The following is an 18,337-nucleotide window of genomic DNA, read 5'->3' as shown; positions in this document are numbered from 1 at the left end:
CCTACTAACTTTACAAGGTAATTAAACCGTTTCATACATATAAATGTGTGTGCAAACTAGTCGAATTGAAAACCTCACTTCAGTCAGCAGACCAAAGTTGGCAGCTCTGCTACTGTTTCCTGTGTCCTTCCTATAAGAGAATCGTAGTGAATCACTCAGACACATACATACACAGATGCAGGAATCGAACTCAAATCAAATTTTATTTGTCATGTACAGTTATACTCAGTATAATTCAGTCTAGTGAAATACTTGGTGGCCTTTACTCTGACACTGTATTAAAATGACTAGACGTGTGAGGCTACCATATTATCCTCAGTATAAATTTGGGAAAAAAAGATTTATTTCATATAATAACATTAGGAAGAGAATATGCTATATTCTCTGTGTGATAGATTGGGCTTTGTATTCTTGGTTCTGAAGTCGGCCAGTACTCACGGGTTTGCAGTACTGGCTCCAGTTTGTTTTTCTCTTCAGAGTACTGTGAATGTTTCTTATATACCGGCACAGAGTAACAAGGGGAGTACTGGTGCCTGGTGCTGAATGGCGAGGGGAGTACGGGCACCTGTTTTTTACTGATATGAGGAGCTTCTGAAGTACATGTGAATATGACTGCTGACAAATAGACATCGCTAACTCAGATAACCACCCTGCATAACTGTGGTAAGTAGAAAAGCATCTCAGAGTGCACAACAAGTCGAACATTCAGATGAGCCAGAACAGCAGAGAGCATGTCGGGTTCCACTCCTCTCAGCCAAACACAGAGAGCTGAGGCAGCAGTGGGCACAGGCTCACCAAGACTGGACGGTTGAAGACTGGAAAAATATAGTCTGGTCTATTGAATCTCTATTTTTGCTGAGCCACACAAATTGTAGGGTCAGCATGAATCCCTGGACCATGGCTAGGGGTGGGGGGGAAATAGTGTGGGGAAGATTTTCTTGGCATACTTAGGGCCTATTGATAGCAACTGATCATTGCTTGAGTGCCAAAGCCTATTTGAGTGATCTTGCTGACCATGTACATCCCTTCATGGGTAAATACCCATGGGACCCCTCGTAGTGACTGGATCACCAGAGTGACCTCAGGATTCAGAAGTTCAAGTCTCAGAACGCTTTCATACACCCAGGCCCAGTATTGTTCCTGCCTGGGAGAGTACACTTGTCCCACTATTGCCCTGTGCAGAGAATCCCAGTCTGTGAAACGGGTCAAACCCAACTATGTTGTCTCCATGTTGGTTAACGTAGAATAGGAACGAGGCAATTGATGAGGTGCTGAATTGCAGTGAAAGTCATAGGAGGACAATGTGACTTTGTATGTGTTGACTATGTGATTTGGCTTCTCACATTTCCTGTATATCTGACCTTTATCTGGGCAGCTGTAGCTCTCCTATCATGGTGTGCAGGACGTCAGTTTCCACATCCTGGCTGTTGGCGGTTTTATTTAGCTGTGTGACTTGTATGTCAGCAGTTTGACATAGGGCCTGTTAACTGCTGCACTGGTTCGTCTCTCTGATCAGCAACTGACCCCACACCCTTCTTCCACTAGGAACTAAAGGAAGCCAATTCATGCTTCACTTTACCACATTCCATCACTGCCCACGCACAGGGTGAATGACGTAAATTGCTACAGTACACTGGCAGCCCAAATTTTGGGTCCAGCAAACCTTTTTGTACACTGGTGTGCATCCACTGCACATGTGCAAGTAAACTGACTGGGTGATTCCAGTGGCTGACAGAAGATGAAGACTGGCTGTGTGAGGAGCCCACGTGTGTGTGTGTGCTATAAACAGCGTGCAAAAAAAAGTTTCACTTCAGATTCATTTAAAGTGGACCATTTAGATTACATATCCAGAACACTTCACCTCTCCCACAGCCTTCCATAATCTTATTAACCAAAGCTTAGTTCCTTATCTTCTACTTGCTCTGTGTCTATGACTCCCCTTCCCCCCTTTCTACCAATGTTTCTCACCACCCAAAAACTACAATAAAAAGAACGCGTCGTTACGTTAATTTGAGGGGATTAAATCGGCTCATTCAGGTTCAGCTGCATACTTGGAGGCTGCTTAAAATTCCTTCCCGTTTTGAAGGATACAGGCTTTTCTTGTTCAAGACAATGAAGAATCCAGAACAGATTAACAAACGTAACTCGATATGCTGGTTAGCTGGGTCAAATGACTCATGGGATCAGTAGTTTTAAGAACACTTTAAAAGTACCTGGATACAAATGTTTTTTTTCCCCCCCTTTATATTAATATCCCTTTATAGTGAATAGGATATGGAAGCAGTCATGAAGTCAGAGGTACAACACAGAAGATAATTTGCTCTTCATAGCAATGCAGATTGCACTTCCTGTCTGTCTTTACAGTGCAGAGAATTTTCCCACCTTTCACCTTGTGGCCGCTCGCTCACCTTCACACTAAAGTGGTCTGAGAAGGCCGGTCGGCCACATCCAAATCCTCCGCTTGGGGTCGAAAGAAAATGCTGAGCTTGTCTTGTAAGCGAGCTTTGAGATTCAGCCCCATTTCCACATTAGTGTGCGTGTACTCCTGTGCCTTCAGTTTGACGTAGTAGTCAGAGAATTTGTTAAACAGGATTGAGATGGGCATGCCGTTCAGGATTATACCAAAGGAGATGCAGCCAAATGCCACCACTCGACCCAGGAAGGATATGGGCACCACGTCACCATAGCCTACTGTGGAGATACTTACCTATAGGGATAGGAACAAAACAGCCATTGTCGCAATAAAAGTTTAGTTATGGTATGAGTCAGAACAAAGGCATTTTTGTCTTGTGACTAAACTGGCTCGTCAGTACACGCAGTACAGTTTAATCCCTAATGCCTCCTTTTCATTTATGAGAATTAGCTTCACTGCTTCGGTCATTATCAGATATTTAACCTAGTTTCTCCAACTCTCAAATATTGAAATGTGCCAGATATTGTGCCAAAGGGGATGGCACCATAAATTAAAAAAAAAAATAGTAAAAATGCTCTGGATATTAGATATTAGTGAGGGAGAAGTTTACTCACTGCAGCCCACCACCAGGCATCAGGGATGCTGCTGAAAGGGGTCCCAGGGACATCATGTTCCACAGAGTGCAAGAGCGCAGAGAAAGTGAAGATGCCCATGGCGATGAAGAGGAACAGGCAGCAGACCTGCTGCTTGCACTGCCGGACGGTGAAGCCGAACGCCCGCATGCCGGTGGAATGTCGTGCCAGCTTGAGGATACGGAAAATGCGCATGAGTTTCACCACCTTCAACACTTTGCTGACCTTGCTGACTCGTGCCATGGTTTGCAGGTCTTCTTGAACACTCAGGTCTTCTTGACTGGCAAAGGCCTCAAAGATCAGTTGGATGAAGTAGGGCATGACAGCCACCAGGTCAACAAAGTTGAGTGCACTTTTCAGGAAATGCTTAATATCACAAGTTGTAAGAAGTCTTAAGAAATACTCAAAGGTAAAGAAAATAATTGATACAATCTCTACACACTCCATATAAGTCTTCCCGTAAACTTTGGAAGTTTTTAGTTCTGTAACAGTGTTGAGTGTCATCGCCACAATAGAGATTATCACAAATATGCTAGAAAATACCGCAAAGGTTTTGGCAGCCATTGAGGAGTAAGGGTTCTCCATCAAGTCCCACAGGGCCTTGCGGAGACCAGCGAGGAACATACCATGAAAGCCCTCCTCATCCTGCTTGGGCTGTATTTCCTCCATGAGCTCCCTTTCAACTTTAAGATAGTCCTTAAGGTCGTCCACCTTTTCCTCAAAGAGGATGCGGCAACAGCGCTGGGTCTCCTTCATGCTCAGTCCCCAGTATGCCATTTCCTCTTCAAAGTTAATGGGGCAGAGCTCTCTCATCACCCACAGAATGTCATTCCGGTAGAAATGGAAGATGTAGTGAAAGAATGCGGGATCGCGGTCAAAGAAGAACTCGTTAGTGAGCACCGAATAGTCGTCACAGAGTGCGAGTTTCTTGACTTGGTCGGTGCACAGGGCCAGGGAGCCGATGCGAGACTGCGGGTACTGGAGGGCCGCGCTCTTCGCAATACGGAATACTTTCCCGCCGACGTTAATGTTCATGATGTTTGATGGTCTCACACGCTCTGCCCTTTCGGGCCCTTCCCTCTTACCCTTAGCTTCTGGGCTATCCAAATTCTCCATAGAATTCCATGGCTTCACAGAACTGTCCTGAGAGAAAGGAAAGGGACTTTCTTCACTTCCAGAGCTTTGGGCAAAGCCATCGCTCAGCCTGGCAAACAACGTGGAGCGTCTCTTCTTCAGCTTCTTTTTGAGTCCACTCTGAGACGGATCCATAACGACAATTCTAGAGAGAAAGCAAGCGGGAGGGAGGACTAGAAGTTGCACAAAAGAAGATTTGTTGATTCTGTTCTGTCTCCCATGACAAGTCAAGAGTAAACTGGCATTGCTTGTATGCAATGCCCAATGTTGTGCTGGAAATTAATCTTCTCCATACAGAGAGCTGCAGAAAATGGGGATGTCACTCCTATTCAGTTCAGGACAAGACTAGTGCCCGAGTCAAGGACACTGGGGATTCCTTTTTGGCCTCGAGGTTTAATCCCATTGCTGTTCTTTCGGTCTCTTAAGCATGGCTATAAATACAGCCAGGATTAATGCAAAGTTGATTTAAGGATTTAACAGAGAGATAGCAAAGGTAGAGTAACTCTCACCACATTTGATACGGTTTTTACAGCAACATTTGCATAAACTGCTGACAGAATCTTAGAACAGAAAAGTTCAGTCACAAACTATCCCCTTCAACATGTTGCAAACCTAATCAGATTTTATGCTTCAAGACACAAGTGCAATGCTGCTACATAATGAAAGCTTTTATGGACGGCAGGAGCGTTTCTCCCTGTTTGGTATAGTGATACCAAACCCTAGTGCAGGTCACGCAACAGGCATACGGAATGCCACAAGCAGCTAAAATACTCCGTTATTACTTCAGCGAAAATACTGAGAGGTGGAGCAAATGGACGCACTGCAGCTTTAAGCCAGTTTCTGGTGTGGAGAGCGAGATCTGCAGGCTCTGGATAATATACAGGACAACGTGTTGCACCAGAAATTGCCAGAAAGTGGAAAAGTATGGACAGAGGCGGGGGCTGCTTGTAGAAGGGGTATAAGACAAACATGAACAACAAGGAAGTTGAACTCTGGAGGTTACGGTGCGTCGCAGAGTTCCCAGATCGATCTGTTGGAATAAAGGTTATTGGACAACTCATCCACGCCTCCGGGTGATCTCCTCTCATCTACGGACCCAGTGGAGACGGCGTACTCCAACACTGGCCACCTGCTTGAAGTGTCATATGATACAGGAGGTACCCGTAATATTACACTGGAATAAAGATTTTATCCAATTAAGAACATTTATTGAACAGACAAAAATTTTTTTTAAGAAATTTAACCATTCATCAGGATCGCTGCACTACCTCAATTGTGCAGGATTCTTAGCTGCTGAAAGCATGCAGTCATTTAAAGAAACTTTTAAAAAAAAAAATTAAAAAAAAACACTGTCATAACATTGAGCAACTAAAATTGGGGGGAGAAACAAACTTATTGCTCATCAACTGGAGTACATATACAGAATAAACAGAGTTATTCATTATTCCTTACATTCACAAAAAAAAATTTAAATAAATACCCCAAACTTTGTCTAGGTTAGGAGTGCCTGAACCTTGTGTGAACTTCTCTTAACACAAGATTCCGACTGAAGGACCAGAGTCAACCATAGCATTCTACAGCTACAAAATGTCAAATGACAGGAATCCGGATATCTGTGTTCCCCTAAACTGACCTCTTACTGCCCCCTTGTGGCCTTTCCTAGGTTGCACATGCTCATGTTGCCCTTGGCTGCCAAACGGAGATGCACATGTGGCTCAACCACAAACCACAGTCAGTCAATTGTCGGCGTGTATCCTTACAGTAGCACAATAAAAATTTAAACACAACCATTATGTTGCAAGTGCTTATACATAACGCTTTCACCGGCCTCAGGACAACACAATGGATGAGGGATCGGAGGAGACGGACGATAGGAGGAACATCAGACGGCAGCTGAATCAAATGGACATATGACACCGTTCTTCCACCTTTAGCTGGGCATCCTGAAGAAACATAAGAGACGTCATTTCACTTAAGGTCACACAAAGAATCGTTCCGCAACAAGAAGCCTGAAAGCATGCGGCAGGACGAAGGTTATCACTGCTATGCTGAATTTACAGACCGCATGGTGTACCGACCTTGAAGGAATACGCATCAGGGACCAGAACTGGCACAAGAGGATCCTGGGATTCTTTCAGTGAGATGGCGGGGTGCAGAAAGCAACTCCTGGGGCAGCCGAACTCTCCGTGCCACCACCAGAGCACCAAGACAGCCAGGAGGACACTCAGCAATACTGCACAGGTGGGAGAGCAAGGCAGCTAGGATGAGAACGCCCGGCAACACCGCACGGGCGGGAGAGCGAGGCGGCTAGGATGAGAACGCCCGGCAACACCGCACGGGCGGGAGAGCGAGGCGGCTAGGATGAGAACGCCCGGCAACACCGCACAGACGGGAGAGCAAGGCGGCCATTCCATCATGCAAACTGATTTGCTTATATTGGTTACATTAAATCAGGTAATATTTTGGTAAAGTTTTCGTAAACCTTTTAAAAGCACCTGTTAAGAAATAATAATAATAATAATAATAATAAAATAATAATAATATTTAAAAAAAAGTGGGAGAAAAGCTTAAGAGATACTACACCAATGTGAAAAATATTTTACAATTCCTTTTATTAACATTTACTTAATGGATATATTTGTTCAAAGTACCATACAAGTGAGGATCTGAGAGCGGGGTCACAGTCTCTGGAGCACGTGGGCTTAGGGGCCTAGAAAGAGCAACCCTCTGGTAGCCAGGTGTTTGGAACAAAAGACCCTCTGATGACCACATTTGCCTAACCTGCATCCTATTTTAACCCTGATGCACAATGGATGTGTAGAACTTGCATCAATGCATTCTAGCACCCCCAAGTGTTGGAATTGGTATGAGGCCATATTGCAGAATGCATTACAGGAAGTGGAAAAGCAATATTAAACACACCGGTTTCCAACAGCCGAAGGTACCTGGATACCTCTTTGGGACTCATGGAATGACAGTGTCCATTTAAACTCCAATGAACGACTAACCCAGACATGCAGTGGCCAATACATTTCAGGAGCCACCCACAGGACCGTTTCTAAGATGATAGTCAGGGATTAAAGCCAAAAAGACTGGACCATAAAATTACCGCACTCACCAATTAAAGAAAGAATCTCCGCAAAGGAGGCGTCATACAGAACGGCAGCCTTCTCGTGGCCTGAAATCAAAACGCAACACAAATTTGCTCAATAAATACTTATAATTCCAGGGGGGAAAAGTCACATTTGAAACAGTGAATGATATTAAAAAAAAAAAAGAAAATTACATTTTCTCACGTTTGATTCCAAGAATAACAACTCATTCATTAAACTGAGCATTTCAATTAAGTTACAAATTAATCACGTGCATTTTCTAACTGGCTACAACTTTGCTGTCTGGCAGCTTCTGTATAATGAAACTTATTATATGGAAATAAGGGATTAAAGAGTTTCTCTCCTTTGTTTTTCGCTCCTATATGCACATATACAAGGTCAGCACAAGCTATTCTGATGGCAAACAGAATCCAGGCATCCCTCATATTAATGAACCCTTTTCATACGTCACACACTAACCTTGAGTAACATTGTCTCCAGGTACCAAGCAGATGAAATGGGGGGGTTTGGTGTCAAAGAGTCTGGGCACGCACTGAAAGGGGCAGACCTGCCCAGGATGGCCGCAAATGCCAGCACCTGCAAAGGAGGCCAAGGAACATTCTAGGGCTGCCACTATCGACTATCTTTCTATGGATTAATCCATCGACCATTTTACTGGTCAAATAAACGATCAATTTTCCTCCAGGAAAATAAATAAAAACTGTGTTTAAGGTCTAATTTTGACAACAAATTGTAAAACCACCTTTTGTTTAGTGAAAATTTGAACTATTCCCACAATTATAGTGACATAAAAAATACATTTCACATAATGAATTGAGGAGTTTTAGAAATCATAATGGTAATTTCAATTAAAATAATAAAATAAAATTTTTTAAAAAGAGGCATTGATTTTAAATACTTATGTCAATGCATTTTCAGTGTCAAACATCATCGACTAAGTCAACTAATCGCGGCAGCTCTAATATATCCAAGAACCAACATTGACACAGAGCCTGCTGCCGAAAAGCTCCCTGTGTAACTGCGGTGAGTCACCTGACACAGCCTCTGGCTGAAGAACTGCATGAACCACGACCAGCCCCCCCAGGGAGTGGATGTCAGACAAAAGGACTTTGAAGGAGCTGCCATTGTGTTTGTCTACGCTGCACAGTGTCTGGGTTTCCTGATCACCCCAGAACACCTTCCCCTGCAACGCAGTGCAAAAAAAACAGGAACGGAACTGCACACCCTCAGTCACACTCAAGCCCTCACGTACCAGAGACCTAGAGGTCATTTGCTCAATATTTCTCCAAACTCCAATTCCTATTTTTGGCCAATTGCAGACACAGCGGTACCTCAAATACTGCAAGCGCAAAAGGCCTGTCCAGGTGCCCGTTTGATTCCACTACGGTCTTGCGATGTTTCCCATCAAATCCAACACGCGAGATGGTGCGCAGCGTAGAGTCTGCCCAGTACAGCAGATGGCGAGGAGTGTCTGGAAAACAGTGTGAAATGACACTAGGATCTTTACACAAGTGGATACATTAAAAAGGCTTTGCCTATGTTATTCTCGGCGACTAGTTAATTGTTGTACAATTTGTAAGATTTAACAGAATGGGCCCAGAGAAGGTTCCCTGCTAGACTGACATCTGCACACATCTTGGAAGTTGATCCCCTTTGCAGTTCCAGAACTCACCCAGAGAGATTGCAGTAGGGTTGTGCAGCCCTGAGCTAACAAGCACCAGTCTGTCCTCTCCATCCATACCAGCCCGTTCAATCCTGGCAAAGCTTCCAGTTTCTGCCCAGAACAGGAGACTGAAGATTTGTCAATACTGAGTGTGTATATTCTATATTGCATGTTACTCAGTATTCTGTTACTGTTATGACAATTTATTGCTCTCTATCGTTATATGTTAGTTACTTAATTCTGCATGGACAAGTACAAGCAAATACAGGTTATCCATCCATTTGGGTTCTATTCAGTAAGGAATGTCCGAGGTCCATAGTAAATATACACTGTTGGAGATGCCCGAAAGTGGACCTGGCAGGACATTAGCGGGTGTATCGTGAAGATGAACAGATGCAGGAGAATATATGGCTGCCAGTGCTGCACAATGACCATATCGAAGCTGCAACACAGTGTGCATGCAGTAATGTGCCGGTGATGACAGCTACAATAGGTACATAAATTTACCAACGAGAGGAGGCCATTCAGCCAATCAAGCTCATTTGGGGAGAACTTAATAGCTCAGAGTTCTTAAAATCTTGTATAGGTCTGATTTAAAGGAACCCAGGGTTTCAGCTTGCGCTGCACTAGGAGGAAGACTATTCCATACTCTAACTACACGTGTAAAGAAGTGCCTCCTCAGATTCCTAATTTCCACGAGTTCTAGTATTTAAACTAATATTGAAAACCATTTGGCTGAACAGCATCCCGACCTGTTAGAATCTTATATACCTGGATCATGTCCCCCCCTTAGTCTCCTTTGCTTGAGACTAAACAGATTCAGTTCAGCTAACCTCTCCTCATAAGACATTCCTCTAAGATCAGGAATCATTCTCGGAGCCTTACGTTGCACCCTTTCCAAGGCACCAATGTCCTTCTTAAGGTATGGTGACCAAACCGGCACACAATATTCTAGGTGAGGTCTTACCAAGGAATTATATAATCATAGCATCACCTCCTTTGACAAACTCCACACACCTAGAGATGTAACCCAACATCCTATTGGCCTTTTTTATTGCGTCCCCACACTGGCGAGTGTAGGACATGGAACCATCAACATACACACTGAGGTTTTTCTTCGTAATCAGCTACCTTTATTTCCATGGAACCCATAAAATATCTGTACTTTATATTTCTACTCCCTGCATGGATTACCTTACATTTATCCATGTTAAATTATCTGCCAGGTATAAGCCCAGTCGCTAATTAAATCCAGATCCCATTGTAGCCTCTCCACTGGTAGATCAGTATCTGCTACACCACCCACCTTGGTGTCATCTGCAAATTTAACCAGTTTACTATATGTATTGGTGTCAATATCATTAATATAAATTAGGAACAATAGTGGTCCTAAAATTGAACCCTGTGGTACCCCACTATGAATGCAGGCCCACTGACATTGTGCCTAATAGACATGATATATACAGTACTTGTACTGTGCCATTTGGACTGCTGCTGCTAGAGTACTGTGTATATAATTGTACTTCACTTAATGTTGTGTCTTTCCTCTAGAACCATCTAGATACACCCAAATTGACTTGCATCTGGTGGTCCCAGTGCCAAATGCATACGCAAGTTGATGGATACCTGTATTTCATTGCACAAGTGACAAAGCTCTTCAATACTTCATAGTCAAGTGTTTAAAGATACCAAAAGGCATAGACAAATTCTCTCTGTATCCCAGTTGTACTTGAGGTAACTTACCCCAACAAAGGCTCCACAGCAATCCCTGTTGGGGTCAGGAGTCCACCAATCAGAAGCCTTCGTTGGTGCCCATTTAGTGGGGCCACATTGACCGAACCCACGTGCGCATCAGTCCAATAAAGAAGAGCATGCAACCAGTCGACAGCCAGCCCCATGACCCCCCCAAGGCCAGAAAGCACTAGGTGCGGCTTTCCTGACGATTCATCCAGTGAAATCCTGAAAGGAACAGTTATATCTATAGAGGATAATATGCCAAAACATTTTTAACAAAAAACAGAACAAGAAGTGAAGTGTGTGTATAAAGGAAAAGAACAAAAATCGTCATTTATACGAGTTACACAAAGGCAGAGCAGCAGTGCTGAGGGGAGCAGCATTTTCTAAAAGCTTACGTGTAAATGCAAGCTCTCTTGGAATCTGCCCAGTATAGACTGCGGTTTGCGGCGAAAACGGCAAGGGGGGCCAACCCTAGATCACCCCCCGCCACCTTCTGGTATTCCAACCCAGCAGCATCCATCCGCCACACCCCATCTGCACTGCTGAAGGCCAACAGGGCCTTTTCACCTGTAAATCACAATATCCTTAATGAATGTAATCTGGCTTCAGGCTGACCACCATTACCCAATGAACTGCTGTTGTCACTAAATCAGTACATGACTATTAGATGATTAATCAAATCAAATATTAAAAAGTGCTGTATTTTTATTACACAAGTTAAAAATGTATGGCTGGATACAGGAACCAAGCCAGGCCATAGCAAGGTGCACACTCACTCAGTCAGTCAATCTTAGTACTCCTATTCACTTAAGCTGCATGTCATAACCCTTGAAGGAAACCAGAATCTCCAGCGTAAAGCCTTTCATACATGGAGAGAACATGCGAACTTCACACCCAAGGTAGCGGCGTGCAGTGACAGTGCTACCTACTGAGTAACTGCACTGCCTGCACGATGTTATGTACATGCAGTTGTAAGCGTCACACAAGAACCACGATAGTCAGCTGGGTTGAGACCATCAGCAGAACATTTTTATTTACTATCTCGCATGTTGGAAACAAAACTTAGCAAGCTGAACTGGCGATTCCAAACTGCCCATTCTGTGTGATTGTATATAGGTATATAGGTGTGCGCGTCCTGCGATGGACTGGCTCCCCATACAGGATATCCCCCCCCCCCCCCCCCCCCCCATCTTCCTGAGAAAGGATAAAAATAAGCTCTTACCACCAGCTCTGCACTCCCCAGCCTTGGGACCTTTCAAGTAACCTGAATGACAGTCACAGGTGAAGGTCCCGTTTTCATGGAAGCACAACTGACCACACAAGTCAGTGTCCAGACACTCGTCAATTTCTAAGGAAAGAGTTTGATTTTAACGTCATGTCTAAAAATCTACCAAAATAAAGCATCATATGTTAAATTTGACAGCTTTTGGTTACTTTCATAAATATTATGCTTTGAAGGCAAGACAAAGGTGCTGTTGAGGACGGCGCTTACCCTCACACTGGGTGTCCCGCAGCAGCCTCATGCCACCGGGACAGTCACACACAAAGCCCAATGGCTGGTCTATGCACAGATGAGAGCATCCGCCATTGTTATCCAAGCACTCATTTTGATCTAGAGTAGGAAGGGGCTTAGCTTTAGCATCTGCGGCACGTGAAAGCAGCCGAGACTCGTACAAAGATTGGGGAAATCTAAGCATCTCGGAGAAGGCTGAGCGACGTCACTCACCACAGTCCTGCTCATCACTCCCATCCATGCAGTCCTGGGCATAATCACATCTCCAGGAATGGGGAATACACTGCCCGTCTGAGCACCTGAACTCAGGGCAGCTGTGGTTGGTTTGCTCGGACTGCTGGCACAAGCCATGGAGTTCGTCGGCACCATCGGGGCAGTCAGGACTGCCATCACACACCTGGGCCCTGGACAAACAGCTTCCCGACCCGGGGCAGAGGAAGGAGCCATCCATACAGCTCTGGCACGATTCCTCGTCACTCCTGTCGCCACAGTCGTCTCTGCCATCACAGCGGGAATCGAGTGACACACAGTGTCTGCTCTTGCAGGTGAACTCATCCTGTCTGCATTCAGTTTGACCTGCAAAATTACATTCTGGAGATTAATCTCGTTGTCGCAAGTCTAATCAGCAGATGTAAACAGAATAATGCGTCCCGCCCACAGGTACCATTTACAGCCCCCTTCTGTGGGCTTTTATGAGGAACTGCCACAGCGGACCATGTGTGCAGACACTTACCACAGTTCTCCTGTAGCTCGTCTGACCCATCCTGACAGTCAGCGTTCCCATCACAAACAGAGCGGTTACCAATGCAGCCGCCATCCTTACACAGAAAACCTGCGCAAGGGTTTTCCCCTGAAATACATGGGCAGAGGGACTTGGGAATGTCAACATTTGTCCAACAGTCACGTTGATGCTCATATTGGAAACCGTGCTTCCGAAGAGTGAATAACTGCCATAATCACACCCCCCTTTTACCGATCGAGGCCTTTAACGCACTTACAGCAGTTGGCTTCATCACTGCCATCTTTGCAATCTTCATCTCCGTCACACACCCATATACGAGGGACACATTGACCACTGGAGCACAAGAACTGTGATGATTTGCATGATCCTACTACAGCACCTAAGGGAAAAAAATACTTTAAAAAGTAGGCTGTTCCAGCACAGAGGAACTTTGAAAATAGTCTCACTTATTAAAAGGTGCCCACTGATCTTAAATCCATAGTTCTTCCAGCACTCTACAGAATCCATAAATTCAAAATAAAAAAAGACAGATTTTATTAAAAAAATTTGTCACCTAAACTGAGCAGAGATTTCACAGCACAAAACGTCTACCATGAATCAGCCTGGTAGGTTTCTCACAAAACTTACAATATGAGACGAAAGCGCCATGTATAAGGGGAGAAGAGGTCGAGTCGAGAGCGGTACAAGAACGACAGGCAGCACCACTACATAGTCACGCCAGTATACAGACAGCAGGGCCAAACCATATCACATGTGAGGAATGAATGAATGAAACTATGCTGGATGGCTCCAATGCTGACAAATATGGAATAATGACGTGGGGCAAAGTGATCGAGCAACACTTCGTTGCAGATATCCTCTTTAAGGCGCCATATACATGGTCAGGAAAAGAATTTCTAGAGTGGAAGAACGGTGAATAACGGAGGCCGGTTCCTCAGTGAGCGTGGCCGCCAAGTGGCACGAAACTGCCGCGAGTCATACCCTAACGCCACCAAATCGACAGCCACAGAGACCCCCGTGTGGCGTCTTGTCTGACATGTATAAACAGCAACCGAGCCGCTTCCCTTGATAGAAGACAGGTAATGAACGCTACTTTCGTTTGTGCTTGAGACAAACGCCCTGCTACGGAGCACATTAGCGGGACGGAGCAGATTGAGAGGGCGGGCTGCGGCTGTCAGACGACCGGCCAATCCCAAGCGGGAGCCGGCAGGCGGAGGCAGGACAGCCCCGCATCCATCCAATCACAAGCGGGTAAGGGCACTTTCACACGCTTTAGATTCGGGGAAAAAAAAGTATTTTAAATTTTTCTATGCAAGTTTTGTTACAACTATGCAATCAGCAGAGTTCAGCTGAATGAAAACATACGCGGTCCAATGCACATAAGTGGGTCGGACTGCCTTACCCTGTACGAAAAGCCGGTTTCGTATATAGATTAAGAGTCCAAGGGCAACAAGGTGCTTCATGGTCGATTCCTGCGCCTTCTTGCTTGTCAGACACGTGCATGACGCAACGCCAGGCGCGCTGTGCGGCGTTTTTTGTAACCTCGACGTGATTATAATATTTATACATGATTGGCTCATGTGTATCTCTCAGTGAATAAACTCGTCTACCATTGGCTCTGTGCTGATGTGCTGACATCATTTACAGACCGCTATTTTCCAAGCGAGCTTCAGCCTTTTATTTTTTTAAATAGGTGCACAGGATGACGGGTTGCTGCGTTACGTGCTTAGTAACACTGATATTCTCAGCAGTGGTGTGTTGACTTTACTTTGAATGGAAATTTTAACTGACTTCGAAAAATTTTAATAAATCAGTGAATATGCTGATTGCTAACGCTATTTTACATGTATCTTTGTCAGCTGACAAAAAAACATGACTCTTATACACAATCCTGATTCAATAACACAAGTAGTAGTCTTGGCATTTATATGTTGTGAATCAAAACAGTGGTTTGTTTAATAGCACTACAGCCTCACCTTTCTACTGTCTGTGCTTTAGATGCCATGGCTTTCTATGTGTAGATTTCACATGTTCCCCCAAATGTGCATGGGTTTCCTCCATCCATCTAAAACAGGGATGTTAAACTCCAGTCCTGAAGGGCCAGATTCCTGTTCATTTTTGGGTTTCCCCTCATTTAACATACCTGATTCAGGTCCTTGTGTTCATTACCACACAGCTCTTGAGCTGAATCATTTATGGTACAACAGGGAAAGAACTAAGCTACACTGGGCTCCGGCCCTGCAGGAATGGAGTTTGCCATCTCTGGTCTAAAATCATGTTATTAGAGGAAGCAGAACTGGTCACATTGTGTGTCTGTATGTGTCACGTGTGATGGACTGGCATCCTGTCCAGTGTGTTCCCTGTGCTTCTTGGGTAGGTTCAAGGTCCAACATGAATGATGCACAGATATAGCAAGTAATTTTATATAATTTGCACACATTGTGATCAGATGTCATTGTCATTTTTCCAAACTTTATTAATACTTTTAGATTTTCAAGCACCAAAGAGCATGAACTACTGTGCTACTTAAGAACATTCTTCCATTAAGAACAGAAGATAAAGGAAATAATGATCATTTTCAATTGTTCTTCAGAGATATGGTTGATCCGTAGACAATGGAAGATCCTTCCCACAACCAGGGACAACTGGACACTTTTCTTGCACTGCAGGAGCTTGTCTTCATTCACAGGGGAAGATGGAAGACATGAGAGTTTGTTTAAATGAAAGATACTGTGTAGATGAATTGTAGGTAATCTTGCAAAACAACTCTATATACAATATTATATGCTCTCACTATTTGTAGTCACAGCCCTGCAGAATCAGTTCAGTTCTATTAATTTTACATTCACGTTTTAGTTCAAATGTTTACTTATATTTATTGCCCATTAATAACTGTACTGATTAAATATATTTCTCACATAAATTTCTCATAAATGCTTAAAAAACATCCTAGAAAAAAATTGTAAGATTACCCTCCAGCTTCAAGTGCTTTTTGAAACGACATCACGACGGTAGGCGGCATTGCTTCTCTTCGCCCATCTCGTTCACAGTAATAGTTATGGGCAAACTTGTGAGAAGGTCCAACTGGAAGTTTGGGTGCTGGTTGAGTTCTAAAGATAACATGTCGAGGAGCCATGCATGAAGAAATGGACCCAAAGAGACCGCTTACAATCACTAAAAGTCGACTAGAGAGCCATGTTAAAATTTTCAAGGTCGCGTTGTTCATATGATTAAACAAACTGCTAGATTACCACAACGGCATTTTAAATTACCGTACGTACCTTTTTGCAATCTCACCATACCGGAGCTGAAGTTTAGATTGAAGATCTTGCTGCAATGATATGAAGGTCACAAAATTCGGTAAAGACAGCAACACACAATACGCTGTTCAAAACATATTAAAATGAATTAAGGTTTAGCATGCGAGAAACTATGAAGAAAATAATTCCAGCTAACCCTAACTGCCAATTCAACACAAGATATGCAATATTCTCAGTACAAACGTATTCTAGGTAGATGCCTAGCAATGTTTATGTCAGATTTAAAGGGCAATTCGTTTCTGTTATTAATGCAATGCAATATATATCCAGCTTCAAAGTCTTATAAATTCAACTATTAACACCTTGGTAGCACTAACAGAAAAAAGATGATAATTTACCCCTGATAAATAATTTCGAATCCTCTGAATTATTTTTGTAGCTGTCGCCATTTCTGTACGGGTCAAACAGAAATCTCGCGATGCTGAGAAACCACGTATAACGTGATGACTTGCGTGTAGTGAGTTATATGTCGCTTAACCCCAATTACATATATACGTTACTGCACATATATGTATAACACGTACAAATAAATAACATAGATACATAATACAAACTGACACGTAATCTTGTATTTAAAAACTATATTACTACGTCATAATGGTTTTGCGGAAGCGGATATGGGTGCAATGTATGATGGGACTGTTATAAATTACATTTTTCTGCTGTCTTTTTTATTTATACCTTTTCCAGTTCAGTCTTTCTTAAAGATTTTACTGTAGAAAACGTCGTGACGTGATATTTGTAAGTAGCTGTTCTGACTATAAATAGGCGTCTCGCCCCACGTGATTCCCTTTCCGCTTGAAAACGCCAAGATGGACGCCAGTCGCGTGCAGCCGATAAAGCTCGCTAGAGTATGTGATTTAAAGCTAAATATTGTAATTGATTCCCATGTGTCTGCATAAACGGGGAAAATCCGGTGTTTGTATTATATATTCGTTTATCTAAACCCTTTCGCTACAGCCTTATATTTTTGTTTCGCACCCAGTACGTGAGATTGTACTTTAGAGTCTCGGCGTGCTAGGAACGTAAAGTTAGAAAATGGTGGTGTTTCATTAAATTAACATTTTTGTACGCATACAGTGATTCCTTACGTTGTCCACGCAGTAAAGTTTGTGTGTTTAATTCGAGGAATATTTTTTGATGATCCGTATAGAGTAACGTAAAGCTCTGGCTAGTATTTCGAAAGCGTTAGCTATCCGGAATGTAAACAGTTTGCTGTTTATGCGGGTATTACTTCTGTCTATAAAGCTGCTGTACTCATAATGCTGCCATTAATAATTGCATCTCATTTTAGGTGACGAAGGTTCTTGGAAGAACCGGGTCTCAGGGCCAGTGCACCCAGGTAAGTTTAGATGGCTTCGTGTGTTGGTGATTTCATACGTCTCAGTTCATAGTTTTCATAGCTGTAATGTCTTATTTGCTATTTTAAGGTGCGCGTTGAATTTATGGACGACAGCAACCGATCCATCATCCGTAACGTGAAGGGTCCGGTCCGAGAGGGAGATGTGCTGACCCTGCTGGAGTCGGAGAGAGAGGCCCGGAGGCTGCGTTAGGTGAGCCCGCTTTTCCGCTTTAGTAAGACCATCCTAGCTGTAAATAAAACTGTAGCGGGCGGCTCGCTGTACGTGATATACATGGAAGAGTTTACATTTAGTGACTTTGCGAGTGACGCTCCGTTTTAAGATATATGTTGACGTAGATTGGCATGCGATTACTGATTGTCCGGGAAAAGCAGTTTTTGTCATCTTGATCTCAAACTAGTAATTATGCTTGTCATGAATTTTTACATAGTGTGTTTAGGATTGACGGCCAGTGTTCCGAGCTTGGTGCAGTAATAGCAGTGTTTAATAAATTTTCCGTTGATATTTAAGGCAAAATGTTTCATTCCTTGATATTGATTGTAATTTTCCCCTCTGCAGACAATTCAATGAAAGAAGTGAAAGAAGACTGTGTCTGTATTGTCTTTTTTGACAATAAAATATCAAACTGTTTGTATTGACAGTGATTATTTAAAAATTAACACACCAGCCTGATCTATTGGGGTTGCACATGCTGTCATTTTTCAACTAC

At 43.4% G+C, this 18,337-nt stretch overlaps 4 protein-coding genes across 4 annotated transcripts; 1 reads left to right on the top strand and 3 right to left on the bottom strand.

Moving 5' to 3' along the window:
* Nucleotides 1–214: 214 nt before the first annotated feature.
* Nucleotides 215–4,314, bottom strand: si:rp71-39b20.4 (potassium voltage-gated channel subfamily V member 2). Its single transcript, XM_048976368.1, has 2 exons — nt 3,028–4,314; nt 215–2,707 (listed from the first exon to the last, which is right to left on the bottom strand). The coding sequence occupies exons 1-2, from the start codon at nt 4,312–4,314 to the stop codon at nt 2,411–2,413; spliced, it is 1,584 nt and encodes a 527-aa protein (XP_048832325.1). The 3' UTR covers nt 215–2,410.
* A 640-nt stretch (nt 4,315–4,954) lies between these two features.
* LOC125708663 (very low-density lipoprotein receptor-like) lies at nt 4,955–14,480 on the bottom strand. The gene is made up of 15 exons (XM_048976367.1): nt 14,350–14,480; nt 13,204–13,326; nt 12,939–13,055; nt 12,419–12,781; nt 12,185–12,304; nt 11,915–12,040; nt 11,088–11,259; nt 10,699–10,914; nt 8,965–9,083; nt 8,624–8,763; nt 8,325–8,475; nt 7,752–7,868; nt 7,298–7,357; nt 6,258–6,412; nt 4,955–6,122 (listed from the first exon to the last, which is right to left on the bottom strand). The coding sequence occupies exons 1-15, from the start codon at nt 14,408–14,410 to the stop codon at nt 6,078–6,080; spliced, it is 2,085 nt and encodes a 694-aa protein (XP_048832324.1). The 5' UTR covers nt 14,411–14,480; the 3' UTR covers nt 4,955–6,077.
* Nucleotides 14,481–15,399: 919 nt separating this feature from the next.
* ndufa7 (NADH:ubiquinone oxidoreductase subunit A7) lies at nt 15,400–16,839 on the bottom strand. The gene is made up of 4 exons (XM_048976415.1): nt 16,606–16,839; nt 16,229–16,278; nt 15,920–16,057; nt 15,400–15,624 (listed from the first exon to the last, which is right to left on the bottom strand). Exons 1-4 carry the CDS (start codon nt 16,654–16,656, stop codon nt 15,537–15,539), a joined length of 327 nt encoding a protein of 108 aa, XP_048832372.1. The 5' UTR covers nt 16,657–16,839; the 3' UTR covers nt 15,400–15,536.
* A 127-nt stretch (nt 16,840–16,966) lies between these two features.
* On the top strand, nt 16,967–18,258 carry rps28 (ribosomal protein S28). The gene is made up of 4 exons (XM_048976416.1): nt 16,967–17,118; nt 17,562–17,609; nt 17,698–17,820; nt 18,187–18,258. The coding sequence occupies exons 1-3, from the start codon at nt 17,080–17,082 to the stop codon at nt 17,818–17,820; spliced, it is 210 nt and encodes a 69-aa protein (XP_048832373.1). The 5' UTR covers nt 16,967–17,079; the 3' UTR covers nt 18,187–18,258.
* Nucleotides 18,259–18,337: the final 79 nt, after the last annotated feature.

Source organism: Brienomyrus brachyistius, chromosome 15, assembly GCF_023856365.1.
Source record: "Brienomyrus brachyistius isolate T26 chromosome 15, BBRACH_0.4, whole genome shotgun sequence".
NCBI classification, from domain to species: Eukaryota; Metazoa; Chordata; class Actinopteri; order Osteoglossiformes; family Mormyridae; genus Brienomyrus; species Brienomyrus brachyistius.
Note: the sequence above shows the minus strand (reverse complement) of the source record. Positions and strands in the feature narration are given on the sequence as shown.

Bases quoted from the DNA above. Each gene is read 5' to 3' on its own strand.
- rps28 (XM_048976416.1), top strand. From the start codon at position 17,080: ATGGACGCCAGTCGCGTGCAGCCGATAAAGCTCGCTAGA. The intron at 17,119-17,561 runs GTATGTGATTTA...ATCTCATTTTAG, and splicing joins AGCCGATAAAGCTCGCTAGA to GTGACGAAGGTTCTTGGAAG. The intron at 17,610-17,697 runs GTAAGTTTAGAT...TGCTATTTTAAG, and splicing joins CTCAGGGCCAGTGCACCCAG to GTGCGCGTTGAATTTATGGA.
- ndufa7 (XM_048976415.1), bottom strand. From the start codon at position 16,656: ATGGCGACAGCTACAAAAATAATTCAGAGGATTCGAAATTATTTATCA. The intron at 16,058-16,228 runs GTACGTACGGTA...TGTTATCTTTAG, and splicing joins TATGGTGAGATTGCAAAAAG to AACTCAACCAGCACCCAAAC. The intron at 15,625-15,919 runs GTAATCTTACAA...CTGTGAATGAAG, and splicing joins AAAGCACTTGAAGCTGGAGG to ACAAGCTCCTGCAGTGCAAG.
- si:rp71-39b20.4 (XM_048976368.1), bottom strand. From the start codon at position 4,314: ATGGATCCGTCTCAGAGTGGACTCAAAAAGAAGCTGAAGAAGAGACGC. The intron at 2,708-3,027 runs GTGAGTAAACTT...CTATCCCTATAG, and splicing joins ATGCCTGGTGGTGGGCTGCA to GTAAGTATCTCCACAGTAGG.
- LOC125708663 (XM_048976367.1), bottom strand. From the start codon at position 14,410: ATGAAGCACCTTGTTGCCCTTGGACTCTTAATCTATATACGAAACCGG. The intron at 10,915-11,087 runs GTAAGCTTTTAG...TGTTCCTTTCAG, and splicing joins AAGAGAGCTTGCATTTACAC to GATTTCACTGGATGAATCGT. The intron at 8,764-8,964 runs GTGAGTTCTGGA...ACTGTTTTCCAG, and splicing joins CCCTACTGCAATCTCTCTGG to ACACTCCTCGCCATCTGCTG.